The sequence below is a fragment of the Hylobates moloch genome, unplaced genomic scaffold, assembly GCF_009828535.3.
Source record: "Hylobates moloch isolate HMO894 unplaced genomic scaffold, HMol_V3 SCAFFOLD_3, whole genome shotgun sequence".
In the NCBI taxonomy this organism is placed as follows: domain Eukaryota; kingdom Metazoa; phylum Chordata; class Mammalia; order Primates; family Hylobatidae; genus Hylobates; species Hylobates moloch.
The window spans coordinates 97,647,446-97,662,402 of record NW_026652278.1 but is presented as its reverse complement, the minus strand read 5'-3'; the positions used below and the strand labels follow the sequence as shown (position 1 = coordinate 97,662,402).

The window sequence follows — 14,957 nt, the reverse complement described above, 5'->3', positions numbered from 1 at the left end:
CATCTCACTGGAATAAAAACAAGAGGATAGGAACTAGGGGAGACAGAATGATGTTCACATCTGAATCCCCAAAACCTATGAACATGTCACCTTACATGGCAAAAGGGACTTTGCATAGAAATTAAGTCAAGGATCCTGAGATGGGGAGACTATTCTGGGTATTTGGAGGAAGCCAAACATAATCACCAGGGTTCTTATAAGAGGAAGACAGGAGGGACAGAGGCAGCAACGGGGTTATGCTAATGGAAGCAGCGGTCACAGTGATGTGGAGACATGAGCCAAGGAGCCATCAGCCATGAGTCATGAGCCAAGGAACATAAGGGCCTCTAGAAGCTGGAAAAGCAAAGAATAAATTCTCCTTACGCATCCAGAAGGAATGCAACCCTGCCGATGCCTTGATTTTAGCCCTGCAGATTCATTTTAGACCTCTGACCTCTAGAACTGTAAGATAATACATTTGTGTGTGTTAAGCCATTAGGTTTGTGGCAATGTGTTACAGCAGCAAAAGAGGGCTCACAGAGGGACTTTATGAGTCCGATTCTGCTGGGTGCAGATAGGGACTGCCCCTATCTCCAGCACTTCAGATAGGAACTGCACGTAGAAGACATTTAGTAAATATCTGTGGAATAAATGAATGAATAAAATATTTCTAGACTTGCCAATGACATGCATTGTGTACAAAATGTATATTTTCTCTAAAATTAAGCTTCTGGAATAATGTCCTTGGAACTGAGAGATTTCTTAAAGGCCTGTTACCTAAAGGTTACTTCACATCAAGGGCTGGCCATCACACTAAGTGGACGGTGAGAGTACTAAGTAATAGGCTGACCGAATGCCAAAGATACCAAGCTACTTAACTAGAGAAAGTGAAACTCCTGGTGAGAAACCAAAGGGCACAGGTGACATTTTTCATTGCTCCTACCAGTTGAAGCCTGTAACTTAACAGAGAAGTCAGAAATAAAATGCCAGCTACATTAACCAGGCATGGTGGCACCTGCTTGTGGTCCCAGCTACTTGGGAGGCTCAGGTGGGAGGATCACTTGAGCCCGGGAGGCGGAGGTTGCAGTGAGCCAACATCACACCACTGCACTCCAACCTGAGTGACAGAGTGAGACCCCCTCTCAAAAAATAAAATAAAAATAGATTTAAAAAATAAAAAACGCCAGCTATGGACAAGATTTTGAAGAGGAAGTTTCAGTTTTCAGGCTCACAGTTTCTAACACCTGAAGAATGAGCTCTTGGAAAGAAAAATGCTGCACTCACCTTGTGAAGGTCAGGAAGAATGAGCTATCAAACACTCCAATGACCTGATGGAGACACTTTTAAACCAGAATCGTGGAAGGGAGCTAAAAATTCTGTTTATACTCTAAAGCAAGAAAGCAGAAAAGTGTCTTTTTTCTTTAATCCTCAGTATCGAGTTTAGTGTCCTTTATTTTTTTAAGAGACAGGATCTTGCTCTGTCACCCAGGCTGGAGTGCAGTGGCACAATCATAGCTCTCTGCAGCCTCGAACTCCTGGGCTCAAGGGATTCTTCTCCCTCAGCTTCCCAAGCAGATGGGACTACAGCCACACGCCATCACACCTGGCTGTTTATTTATTGGTCTGTTTATTTATTTATTATTTATTTTTTAGAGACAAGGTCTTGCTATGTTGCCCAGGCTAGCCTTGAACTCCTGGGTTTGAGCGATCCTTCCATCTCCACCTCCAAAAGTGCTGGGATTACTGGCATGGGCCTCCGCACCCAGCCTCATTTAGTGTCTTACTACCTAATAAATGTATGTCTAAATAGTAACATAGAAAATAAGGCTATAGCTAAGAAACTAGAAGTTCTCAGGCACAAAAAATAAACAGCTCAGTAACAAAACTTACAGCCACTGACCCTACTACTGTGACTTAGAAATTTTACCAAAATGCAATAATTATTGTCTCATAAAACAATATTATTTTATAGGTTGAGTGTAACCTTAGAGATCATATAAATTCAGGCTTTCATGATATTGATCACAAAACTAAGGTCCAGAGAGGTATGAATTGTGTGTGAATTGCGCATTCTTGCAGGGAAGAGAGCCATCGCTCAGGCAACCTGATTTCCTGTCCCAACTCCTACCAGAATATATTTTTATCTCAACGCATATATATCACTGAGATGCAGTGGAGTGAGATTTAAAACTAAAATGTGGCAATATTATAGCACATTTGATTCAAAATCATACTGTAGTTCTACCAGAGAAGGAAAAAAAATCAGGTAATAACATTTTCACCATGTGATTCTGAGTGCTTATCCAATTTATAAATTTCCCAAGCTACATTAGAAAGAATCAAAGTGCCTCGGTTCTATGTACCACAGATGGTATTGCCATTGACTGGTGTCATTTGTTCTTAGTTTACAGCAAATTTAGGCTTCATTCTGAGGTGTTTTAGGAAGACCATTAATTTCATCCTGTCTGATAAGAACAAAAGCAATTGCAAATGATAATACAAAGAGACCTATGATTTCCATGAAATGAAAGTAGAGCTATTGGACCCCCAGCCCCCACCCCAAAATTAAACGTGGAGAGATGATGACAAATGTTATAACATGATGAAAACACTGGGAATCATTCTAAGGAAAAGACAATCACGTAACATGAACAGGGCTATGCCCATCTATTCAATTAATAACGATCTACACAAAAGGACAGAAGGTAGTTGATGAAACATAAAACCTTTCCAGTGTGTGACTAAAGTATCAGTTTCAGTATCAGATGCTCATTAGCCTAATCAGAAAAAGGATGATCAAACTTTTATTGACTGTTGCCCACAGTGCATTTGGAATGTGCAATATCAAATGAGAACTAAAGCCACAGATATAAATATATTGCCATCAATGTCTGCAGAGACCAACAAAAAAGGGGTAGCTTATCTACTTCGGCAGAATTCCAGTGTAGATAAAACTTAACTTGTTTTGGAACAAGACGCCTGAGAGGTTTACCCACAAGGAGAGGCATCCACCTTTACTTTAAAGTATCCAAGGACATTCCTATTTGGTAGAAACACATCCGGAGACTCCAAGTTCAAATCCTTCAGGATAATCGTGGCCTTACACATGGATGCCCAGACCTGAGTCCTGTCTGGAAGGAAAGTAGCTTCCCCACTTTCAATAAATGTGTAATAGCGTACTAACAGCAGAGAAGCCAGAAGAGTGTGCTTGGTCCAAAGGGCAATGAATGAGGTCATGGGGACTGTTTTGATAATAAATTCTAAGGGCAATTGAGAATATCTCTGGTTGACATCACTTGTTGTCATAGCAAACACTGAGTGGCTACGGGTTACTGAGCTTTCTTTGGTTTGCGGAGTAGACCAAGTGGCATAGTCAAGACCTGGATGCTAAAGCATCTGGTATTTTCCATTATGACCAAAATCTCAGCTGTACCCTTTGCCTTCTTCAAGGCAATCTTGGTTTTCATCAGAGCCAGGCAAGCACAGTTTCCTTCAAATACAACAGTAATACCTCTCTCTACCCTTCCAGTACCAAAGATATCAATAACGGTCAGACACAAAAAGAATGGATTGAGAAATTAGCCCAAGGAAAAGTTGCATAGTAAATGTGACAGAAGTATAAAAATCAAGGGGTCATTGTTTCAAAATGTCAAAATGTCCTTCTGAGGAGGGAACACTGTGCATAAAGACTGCATGCAGAGCTGGACACAGCGGCCCAGGTCTGAAATACCAGCAATTCAGGGGGCCAAGGTAGAAGGATCTCTTGAGGCCAAAAGTACAAGACCAGTCAGAGCAACATAGCGAGATCCTGTCTCTACAAAAAAAAAAAAAAATGGAAAAATTGACCAGGCATAGTAGTATGTGCCTATAGTCCTAGCTGCTTGAGGGGCTGAGGTGGGAGGATCCATTGAGCCTAGGAGTTTGAGCTGCAGTGAACTATGATCATGCCACTGCGGTCCAGCCTGGGCAACAGAGCCAGACCCTGTCTTAAATAAATACATAAATAACTGTGTGCTGAGATATAAGAATGGAAATAAAGCGAAAAGAATCTGGACAAGAATAGTGGGAAATAGTGATAGATTTGAGAGGTGTGTGTCACAGCCCACCTAACTAGGGGTCAGATGTGATCATGTTTGTGCTCGGAGCACAAAATTTGTACAGAGGCAAAACAATTACAATCATGATATTCTTTTCTGTCATCTGCTTTAAATGCGTTTTTATAAAATTATTAAATTTTTTTTTGAGATGGAGTTTCTCTCTGTCGCCCAGCCTGGAGTTCTGTGGTGCAATCTCGGTTCACTGCAACCTCCACCTCCCAGATTCAAGTGATTCTCCTGCCTCAGCCTCCCTAGTAGCTGAGATTACAGAACGTGCCAGCACGCCTGGCTAATTTTTGTATTTTCAGTAGAGACAGGATTTCACCATATTGGCCAGGCTGGTCTTGAACTCCTGATCTCTGGTGATCTGCCCACCTTGGCCTTTCACAGCGTTGGGATTACAGGTGTGAGCCACCGTGATCAGCCAAGTAGTTAATACATTTTTAATTTGTTTTACGTAGGAGATCATATTTCAAAGGTTAGGAAAAAAGCTGAACAATACAGAAATGACAAGCACTTCTGGAGAAAGTTACCACTGGCACAGTTAGAAATAAAATGCACCATTAAAAAAATAAGATTTCAGGCTGGGCGCGGTGGTTCACACCTGTAATTCTAACACTTTGGGAGGCTAAGGCAGGCGGGTTGCCTGAGCTCAGGAGTTCAAGACCAGCCTGGGCAACACAGTGAAACCCCATCTCTACTAAAATACAAAAAACTAGCCAGGCGTTGTGGCGGACGCCTATATTCCCAGCTACTTAGGAGGCTGAGGCAGGAGAATCTCTTGAACCTGAGAGGCGGAAGTTGCAGTGAACCAAGATTACACCACTACACTCCAGCCTGGGCAAAAGAGCGAGACTCCATCTCCAGAAAAAATAAATAAATAAATATGACTTCAAACAACTCAGAGAGAAGGCCGACCAATAGAAGAATTAAAGAATTCTTGAAATGCAGTTTAAGAATGGTTTTGCTGCAGTTCTAAAAATGAAATTCTGACTTCATTCTCACAAATAATCCCAAAGGGAAAAAAGGGAAAAGGCATCTACAGGAAGCTTTGGCTAGCTAGGGAACTGTTTTTGATATGATCAGACTGTAAAAGTTCATATCCAGAACAAAGAAGAACAAGGTGGTAGAAAATAGAATGCCTAAGGTGCAAAATAAACTGAGGCTGGCAAAAATGTGTGTGTGTGTGTGTGTGTGTGTGTGTGTTTGTTAGCTTGCTTATTGTATAATTATAATGCTTAATGAAATAATACATTCTTATACAATTATATTTAATTTGTTCACATAATTTATGCATGTGTGTGTATATATATATTTTAGCCATGTTTGAATGAGATAGATTGAGAGTTCACTGCTTCAGACAGAAGTAATTTTTTTTTTTATCTCAGATTTGAAAGGCTCTAATCTGAGGACAACAATAATTCTTAAGAATTCTCTTCCTTGTATTGAGCAAAATCAAAATTCATCATTCATCACCCCTCCCCACCGCCCCCTGCTTCTATCCCAGGAAGTGATCAATTTAAATACCAGAAGAGATTTCATCTACATCAGAGGGCACAAAACCAATGGCTCCTGGCATCTGGCAGGTAACACGGAAGTACCCCACACATTTATAGAAATAAAATTCAGAAGAATATGGATGACCCGGTGTGGTGGCTCATGCCTGTAATCCTAGCATTTTAGAAGGCTGAGGCAGGAGGATCACTTGAGGCCAGGAATTTGAGACCACCCTCTGCAACATAGCGAGACCCCATCTCTAAAAAGTATATATATATATACCCACATATGGGTGGAAAGGCCAGGCATAAAGCAGCAATAAATGTTGGCAGTGTAGTGACCTGGATAATGGATGCCCTGTTAAAAGAAATTTACCCACAAAAATTAAAATTTTGTTCAATTTGAAAACTTAAATTTAAAACTTAGAAAGATACTGTGTTGGCCAAGCTGAATACCCTCAGACTTCACCTGTGTGTCTCTGGTTCGCATTTCCTGGTTTAGAGGGCTTCTGAGGTTCAGAGAGGTTAGGTGACTTGCCCCCAAACCTAGAACCAATTGATAATCATATGTACAATGAAGATATCAAATCCTAGAAGCAAGTAACTGGCTTACCTGACAACATAACCTGATTCAAATGCTGAGGGCGCCAAACTTGTGTTCCACTCAAGTGGTTCCACAAAAACAAATTTTGCCTCTTGGGGATGTTTATAGATAAAACTCTCCACAAACATAATAATTTCTTTCAATATCGCTTCATTTAGTGGGGTGATTTCGAGGGTTCCAGTTCCATGTCCCGCAGCAGTCCACTGCGCCAATTTCGTCAGAGCCACACCCATGGGATCCGCCAGTGCTCAGACCTGAGCTTAGCACACACACTACATCAGAGTAGAAAGAGAAAGAGACGATAGCATCCACCTTTTCCTTGGAACATTTTTCATTCTCAAGTCTTTAAACTAGTACTCCTCATCCCACATTCTGCTTATTAATCTTAGAAGATTGATTTTTTTTAATTATCTAATTGCTCTTCAGTTCAATGAAGTAGTAAACCAGCACTAGGTAAAACTGCCTAGTATTTAAGAAATTTCCGGTATTTGCCCTGAAATTAATAACTTCTTTCTAATTTCCCTGGGGCCTAAGAGAGAGGATTCAAACAGATAGGCATAAAACCCAAACAGAAAACTCCAAGAGTGGAAAACAAAGAAGTGGAAGAGGTTGGTATTAAGGGCTTTTGTTCACAGCTCTGTTGGGAGCCAGCAGTTTCAGGGACAAATATTCCTTTGAGCCAGGACACACATTGTTTAGAATTACACTATTAAACTGAATACTGTTATCCTGACTTTCTTATAGTGGCAATATCTGTATCATCACAATGATGACTGAAGAACATGATTCTGATAGCTCTGGTTTCCCCAAGTGCCTTCTGAGTTAAAAAAGAAATAGAATAAGAACAGTATTGTGAAATATAATTTTTTTTCTGAAAATTGATATAGGACACATTGATCCTATTACCAGAATATCTGGACAATCCAAATACTATATTCTCTGCCTATATATCCTGCCCAGATGACATTTTACTGTAATTCACAACCTTCTTAAGAGTTAATGTGAGAGATGTAGGAATAAGTGAGACTCTTTCAGCCCTTTTATCTAAATTAGTTATCGGAAGAGTCTAGCAGTAAAATTTAAAACCAATTCAAGTGAGACAAATTTCACATTGGCTAAATAGAAATTAGTCTGTAAAAGAAGATCTTTTAAAAAGTAACAAAATCTGTAACGTTAAATAAGAGCCAAGTTAGAAAGCAAGCTCTGACTTCATAATGAACATTTAAGGCTTTTTTTGCAGATAATCTATACTTCTTTTCTCATTTGTAATAACACTTATTGATAAAATCTTTCTTCCAGAATATTAGAAGAATGGTTATACAGTTAAATATAGAATAAAATTGGCTTTCTTCTCCCATCATTATTACAAAGGCATAAAGTACAAAGATTAGACTTGGAGATTTTACATTCTGTACTGTATTAAATCTTAGAACTATCTATTAAATTCAATCACAGGAGATCATTGGATCACAACAGGGCAGTACTTTCTGCTGATAAAGAGTACAGAAATATTATAGAGATGTCTAGCTATCAACATGATAGGAAAGGGGGCATTATCGGCCTTTAGTGTTGAGGACCAACAATGTAAAATACCCTTCTGTGCAGGACAGTACCTCAGAAGGAAGAATTCTGCTGTAACCTCCAGGCACCTGGTAAGTGAAAAACTTCAGATAAGCACTACCTGAGCCTAGAATTTTTCTGCACTTTGCAAAAATTGCAGAGTATTTTGTCACAGTTTTATTACACCCTGAATTTTCCAGAATTGTAGCTATCATAAATGAAAGGAAGGTTGTACATACTTTTATGTGGAATTTTACCAAGAGCTCGGCATTTTGGAAAATGACACCATTGATGGCAATGTTATTAGAGAAATTTAAGTTGCAATGGCACATGTGTATCAGTCTGCATTTGGGGCTGCTGTGTTCACAGTCATTCTGTGTAAGGCTGGACATCTGACTACTTCCTTATATATTCTCGTGTAGTGGTACTTGAGCGTTTACATGCCGATATTTTCTTACAATTATTTTCTTTCATTTTACAGTTAGCATGCTATCAATATTTAAAACTATATTAAATATGTAGGATTATAATCTATGATCTTGATTTCAGGATAGCAAAGAAGCATTACAACATATTTGTGATAAAAACCAAGTACTGGATGAGATAGAGTCGAGAACAACTGATCCAGACATATATACCAAAGTGGTCATGAAATAAAGTGTAGAAGTTAGTGCACGAATTTGTTCTGGGTGCTTGTTTTGGTATTCCAGCATTTTGTTTCTATTGCTAACTGATGAGAAATGCTTTAGATTTAAACACATAAACATGTTCTGATGTGTATGTGTGAGTCTTGAATTTCCCATTGTTGTGTAAAATAAGTGAAAATCAGTGTAAAATAGTGTGAAATAAGTGCAAATAGCTTTATCTTATACAGAAAGGCTTAGGTGAACCATTCTGTCTGTCTTTAATCTTAAGTATAACATTTGTTTTGGTAATCTTATAAAGATTGCGTCTTGTACATTTTTAAAGAAAAAATGCGAAATTAAATAGATTATGTAACGCTATGGTAGTCAACATACCATATAGTAACTTCTTGAAGGACCCTTAACACAGAATTAAGAAATGCAAAATCGTTATTTTCGTCAAGATAAATTTTGACAGAAATGTAACATTTGAATCTATTCAAATTGTATTTCCAAGTCTAGTGAACCGTAGCAATGCACAAGTTTTATTCAAGAAGGTTGGTCAGCTTAAGAAAATTTCAGGGTGGCCTATGACAATCCAGAAGGCAAGATCAATGTTATTAGAAAATAAATAAATAACTGGTGTTCAAAAATGGTCGGTATAACTCAAAACTAAGATTTTAAAATCAAGACCAGTTGCTCTCCAGTTTCTACCCATTGCCAAGCTCTTTTGGCTTAAGAACCATAGTTAAAATGAATCCATGTAAATACGCAGCACATACCTTTGAAGTAAAGAAAGTAAGTTTAAAGATTAAAAGGAAAAAAGTTTTGGTTACGTGTTTACATAAACTGGGATGTTTACATAAACTGGGAGTCACTTAACACTCACTTTTCTCTTTATCCAATAGATACCACAGATTGTTTTTCTTTCTAAGGGTCAATTTCAAGCTTCCAGCATCATTAGTGAAACGAAACCCATTCGGGAATTACGTCGTTAACACTTAAACAGAAGCACAACCGAATTCTTTAGGGGGCTATGTAAAGGCAGCCATCAGCTCTGAGATCTGTGAATGTGGTTGGTAACATCCACCCGCAGTCCGCGCATACACGGCTTTCTGAGAATGCAGAAGTTACTCAGTAAGACCTACAGAAAATCGAACTTTCAGACATGACATGAACAGGGCCCTAAGTAAAACCAAAGCTAAGCCTAGTGTGGGATGACAGCCCTCACCAGACTAGTTACAAGAAGAGGGCGTCAGAGCTGAGACCCTAAGTTTCCAGGGATGGATTCGGTAAGGGGACGAGGAGGGAAGGGACGGCGAAGACCACGCTGGGAGCGGGAGGCAGAGCTGCAAGGGCGGAGGAGAAATACGGGCTGGGGGAAGGAGAGGCAGGGAAGCGGCGGGAGAAGTGGCGAGCGGATCCAGGAGGTGATGGGGCCGGAGTAGAGCAGAGCGGGGCGCGAGGACTGAACACCAGACGGTCCCCAACCTAGGGCCGAGGCAGGGTCTCGCGGGGAGGAAGGAGCGAGATGGGGCTGGGAGAGAGAAGGGAAGGGGGCGGGTCTTGGTCCCCGGGAGGGAAAGGGGAGCAGGCGAGAGCAGCAGCGGCGGGGCCGGGGAGCTGCCTCGGTTTCCCGACCTACGCGGCCGGCTGCAGAGCCCCGGCCGCACTCACCTGCAGCGCCCTGCCCCGCCGCAGTCGGCGCCCGCCTGTTGCTAGGACGCGGGTCAACACTGCGCGCCCGGCGGCCGCGCATGGCTGCGCGCTGGTCGGAGGCCTACAGGGCCCGTGCCCTCCCCCGAGCGCCGCCGCCTCCTTGCGCTCCCAATCTCACCCGGCCGCGACCGCAGCGCAGTCCGTCACCCCGGTCCCGGGACCTCCGCGTATCCAAGATTCCCGCGGACCCGCTGCACCGAATGCTCACGTCAGAGACGCTCTGCGCCCGCGCTGGGTTCCAACCGCCCCGGCCACCTGCTGCTTTCCGCTAGGCCCCACCCGGGAAACACTTTTATTCAACTTTGCGTCTCCCTTTCTCAAACACTCTTATACAACTCCCCAGTATGCATCCCAACTCACTCCACGCAGTGGGAAAGGTTGACTTTGACGGAGGTCGTGAGCAGTTGCGGGGTCGGGGGCAAGTTAGCAGAAACTTAAAATGGAGCGGAAAGGAAACAGAAAATATTCCTTAGAAACCCTTTTCACATTTCTCCACAGGCTTCCAGACAAGTGCGTTGTATGTACCTGAAATCTTCACTGAGTACCCTCAAGTAGCATAAGGCCTCTCCTAGAATATTTGAGGCTTACATGTTTCTCTCCAAAAAAACAAATGTGGTAGAATACTCTGATACTCACCGGGAAAGCAGAAAGCGCTCTTCAATAGGGCAGAGGATCGGAGTGAAATGAAAACATGTCCCCCATCTCTTTTTTTAAATGGCGTTTACCTTTGTCCATTAAGATGGTTTTGACCGCACCTCTAGACACCCTACCAGCAAGAGTCCCAACTGGAACACCAGTGAGGGATAAAGGAGTGGGAATATTGAGGTGGGGGTGGGTGGGGAAGAATGCACTATCTTGGGGTTGGGGGACACGGTGTTTAAGGACCAATGCCAGAGCATTTAGGATGATGGGGTGTTTAGGAATTAAAACTGGATTCTTTTCTGGATGCCAAAGAGGCAAATGTGAAATGATGTCAGGATATCACCTGTCATAATATTATACGGATCCAGCTCAAAGCAGAAGATGTTTGTATCTGCAAACATGTAGGGATATGAGGTATCGATATTTGTCCTTTGTTTTGGGTTTTTGGAGGGTGGGGGACGAAGTCTGGCTCTGTCACCCAGGCTGGAGTGCAGTGGCACGATCTCGGCTCACCACAACCTCTGCCTCCCGGGTTCAAGAGATCCTCCCGCCTCAACTTCCTAAGTAGCTGGGATTACAAGAATGCACCGCCACGCCCGGCTAATTTTTGTACTTTTAGTAGAGACGAAGTTTCACCATGTGGGCCAGATGGGTCTCGAACTCCTGACCTCAAGTGATCCACCCACCTCGGCCTCCCAAAGTGCTAGGATTACAGGTGTGAGCCACCACGCCTGGCCTGTTTTGGGTTCTTTTCTTCTCTCTTTGAAAGTGCAAAAGTTGTTAGGAATGGAATAGTTTCACCTAAAGGAGCTACTACCTGCAGAGAAGCTTCGACTTGCAACAAGTGAGAAAGGGGCTTATGCTAATGGGTATATAGAGAAGCCCTTTTAAAAAAGGGTGGATTACAGTCTGAGACAACAGCATCACACCTGTGGCAGTAATGCAGGTCACAACCTGGTGAGGAGCAGAGGACATCCTTCAGAAGGATCCTGGAGTAGTCCCAGTCCTGGAAGCAAGGAAGCTTCTGTGGGTACTTTAGTTCCTCTGCACATTTTAATCAGCTGTATGACATGAGGAAGCATTACTGGGTCCAATGTGGATGCCAGCCAGAGATCTTCCAAGTTCAGGACATTTCACCTTGGTTTGCAAAGCTGGACAAAGCCAGAACCCACCAAGATCTGAGCAACTATGTCTTCGTTTGCCAAATTCATGCCAAGTGTAAAAATCTAACATTGCTTAATCCGATGACAAAATGTGAATTTATTTTACCTGATATTTTCTGAGCAAAAATAACTTAATAATATTTAAATTTGAAGAAGTCCCAGTCGCCTCTTTCCAATTTTTCCTTGCCATGATGAAACACTACCTGGGCCAAGTCACTCCCTGAAGGGTTTATCATGACTTGTCTTTTTTTTTTTTTTTTTGAGACAAGGTCTCACTCTGTCACCCAGGCTGGAGTGCAGTGACATAATCATAAGCATACCTCACTGCAGCCTCTAATTCCTGGGCTCAAGTGATCCTCCAGCCATGACCTCTGAAAGCACTGGGATTACAGCCATGAACCACTGTGCCTGGCCATAACTTGTCTTTGCCTTGTTGCCCATCTGCTACCCCTACAAGGTAAGCTTTATGAAACTAGGGAGCTTTTCTGCCTCCTTCAAATCTGTACTCCTGAGATCTAGAAGGATGACTGGCACGTAGAAGGAACTCAATTCATGAATCGCCTAGTCAAAGATGCCTTGCTTCCTGACACTCTTCACCAAGCACCAGAAAGGCAAGGCCTGCATTTTCTTAGGGTTAATAGAACCAGCCTGAGGATTCTAAGTAGCCATGATCTTGGAAAGAGCCTTCATCACTGAGAGCACCCCCAGGGTTTGCCGTACCAGAGGACTTTACCAGCCCTGCCCATGGCTAGAGTGCAAGCACATGGTGCAGCACTGTCCACTGAAACTTCAGAGAAAATCTGCCACAGGCTCCTGGGAAAAACTTGATAGTTTTTGGTCCACCTCCGCAACATTATGTCATCTATAGCAGGGGTCCCCACCCATGCACCACACCTTCTGTCAGATCAGCAGTGGCCTTAGGTTCTCATAGAAGTATGAACCCTATTGTGAACTGTGCACGCGAAGAATCTAGGTTACAAGCTCCTAATGGGAATCTAATTCCTGATGATCTGTCCCTGTCACTCATCCCCCCCAGATGAGACCGTCTAGTTGCAGGAAAACAAGCTCAGGGCTCCCACTGATTCCACGTTATGGTGAGTTGTATAACTATTTCATTATATATTACAATGTAATAATAGTAGAAACACAGTGCACAAGAAATATAATGAGCTTGAATCATCCTGAAACCATCCCCTCCCCCACACCCTATCCATGGAAAAATTGTCAGCCGTGACACTGGTCCCTGGTGCCAAAAATTTGGGGGACTGCTGATCTACAGGGATTCTTGTGAAACCAACCACCCTGGCTTGGGCAAATCTGTTCCTCTCATGTGTCAGAGAGTTCAGACACAGATTGCACACATTAATTTGCTAGGGCTTTGGTAACAAGGTGTCGCAGACTGGGGCAGCTTAAATATCAGAAATGTCTTATCTCACAGTGCTGGAGGCTAGAAGTCCAAGATCAAGATGTTGGGAGGATTGATCCCTTCTGAGACCTATGGGGAATGAATCTATTCCAGGCTTTTCTCCTCAGCTTGTAGATGGTTGTTTTCACATTCATATGATGTTTCCCCTGTGTGCTTCTCTCTGTACGCAAATTTCTGAATTTGAGACAGGACCCAGGCTGGAGTGCACTAGTGCAATCACGGCTCACTGTAGCCTCAACTTCCCAGACTCAAGTGATCCTCCTGCCTCATCCTCCCAAGTAGTTGAGACTACAGGCATGCACCACCATACTCAGCTAATTTTTGTGAGTTTTATTTTTTTGTAGAGATGGGGTCTCGCCGTGTTCCCCAGGCTGGTCTTGAACTCCTGGGCTCAAGTGATCTGCCTGCCTCAGCCTCCCAGAGTGCTGGGATTATAGGTGTGAGACACTCTTCTTGGCTTATTTCCTCTTTTTTTATGAACACCAGTCATATTGGATCAGGACTCACCCTGATGAACTCATTTTAACTTGATTACTTCTATAAAAACCCTATGTTCAGTACAGTTGCACTCTGAGGCACTTGAGGTTAGGACTTCAGCATACGATTTTAGGGGGACTCAATGTCACACATAGCATTCTGCAAAGACGTGATCAGCAGGCTTCTAGGGCCCATTCATCTGTGTCAGAGTGAAGCCGACTAAGAATTTATAGGCCATAACCAGGGAGAAAGTAAGAGGCAAGGTTGGTTTAAGCATCTAGTACCTCAATCAGGAAAGGAATAACACAGATGAAATAAACCTCCTGAGGTTTGCAGGGAATTACAGTCATTTATATTGTGTCATAATGGGGGTAATTCTCATTATAGGGCAGAATTGCCTCTCTGTGGAATTTTTTAGGAGTTTTCAACAGAAATTCCAATGAGAGAAAATTGCATGAAATCTTATGAGGTCCTAAAAACCAAATTCACCAGATTCTACCCTCTCTCATAGATAAAGACAAAAAGTCAAAGAAGTGCAGCCTCAGCTGCCTCCCTTTGCCCTCTGATATTTCTCAGTGATGCATTGTGGACCAAGGCCCACAGCCTGGAAATGAAATGGCTCCTTCTCCTTAGATTCTAATCTCCTAGACATTCATTTACTCCATAAATGCTTTTTGGATGCCAGTTTGTGCCAGGCACTCCATTGGCAGAACTCGATTATCCAGTTCAAGTCCTGGACAAAAAAGGAGCCTACTAAACTCAACTCAGAATTCCTGGACTAGAAGGAGAGCCACTGGCATGAAGCACAGTAGCAAAGGAGAGAAAGGAGAAGAGACTGAATTGGTGGGAAGGATTGCATGAGGTGGAACCTTATGATAACAATTGAAATATTCTTCCAAGAACAAATGAAAGTTACTGGAAGATTTTTAGCAGGGTGTGACATGCTCCGATTTTTCTTGTTAAGAAGCTGTTCTGGTTATACGGTGGAAGTAAACTAGAGAAATGCGTGAGTAGAAAGAAAGAGACTATTAATAAGACACCTGGACTCAGATTCCCCTGAGAAATAGACTTTGAGATAGAGAAGGGCATGTAAGAAATGTATTAAGAAGTGCCCTGAGGGAGTGAAGGCAAGGAGATTAGACCGAGAGAGAAGCTGAACTGCCATACAGTC

General features: G+C 42.5%; 1 protein-coding gene across 1 annotated transcript in view; it reads right to left on the bottom strand.

Annotated features, from left to right (window-relative positions):
* ODAD2 (outer dynein arm docking complex subunit 2) overlaps positions 1-10,132 on the bottom strand; it is a 188,147-nt gene extending 178,015 nt beyond the window's left edge. Inside the window, exons 1-2 of the mRNA XM_032171671.2 lie at positions 10,037-10,132; positions 6,186-6,448 (exon numbers count right to left, since the gene is read on the bottom strand). Of these exons, the coding sequence (XP_032027562.1) occupies positions 6,186-6,409 (224 nt within the window). The 5' untranslated portion in view covers positions 6,410-6,448; positions 10,037-10,132. The remainder of the gene's footprint in view (positions 1-6,185; positions 6,449-10,036) is intronic.
* Positions 10,133-14,957: the final 4,825 nt, after the last annotated feature.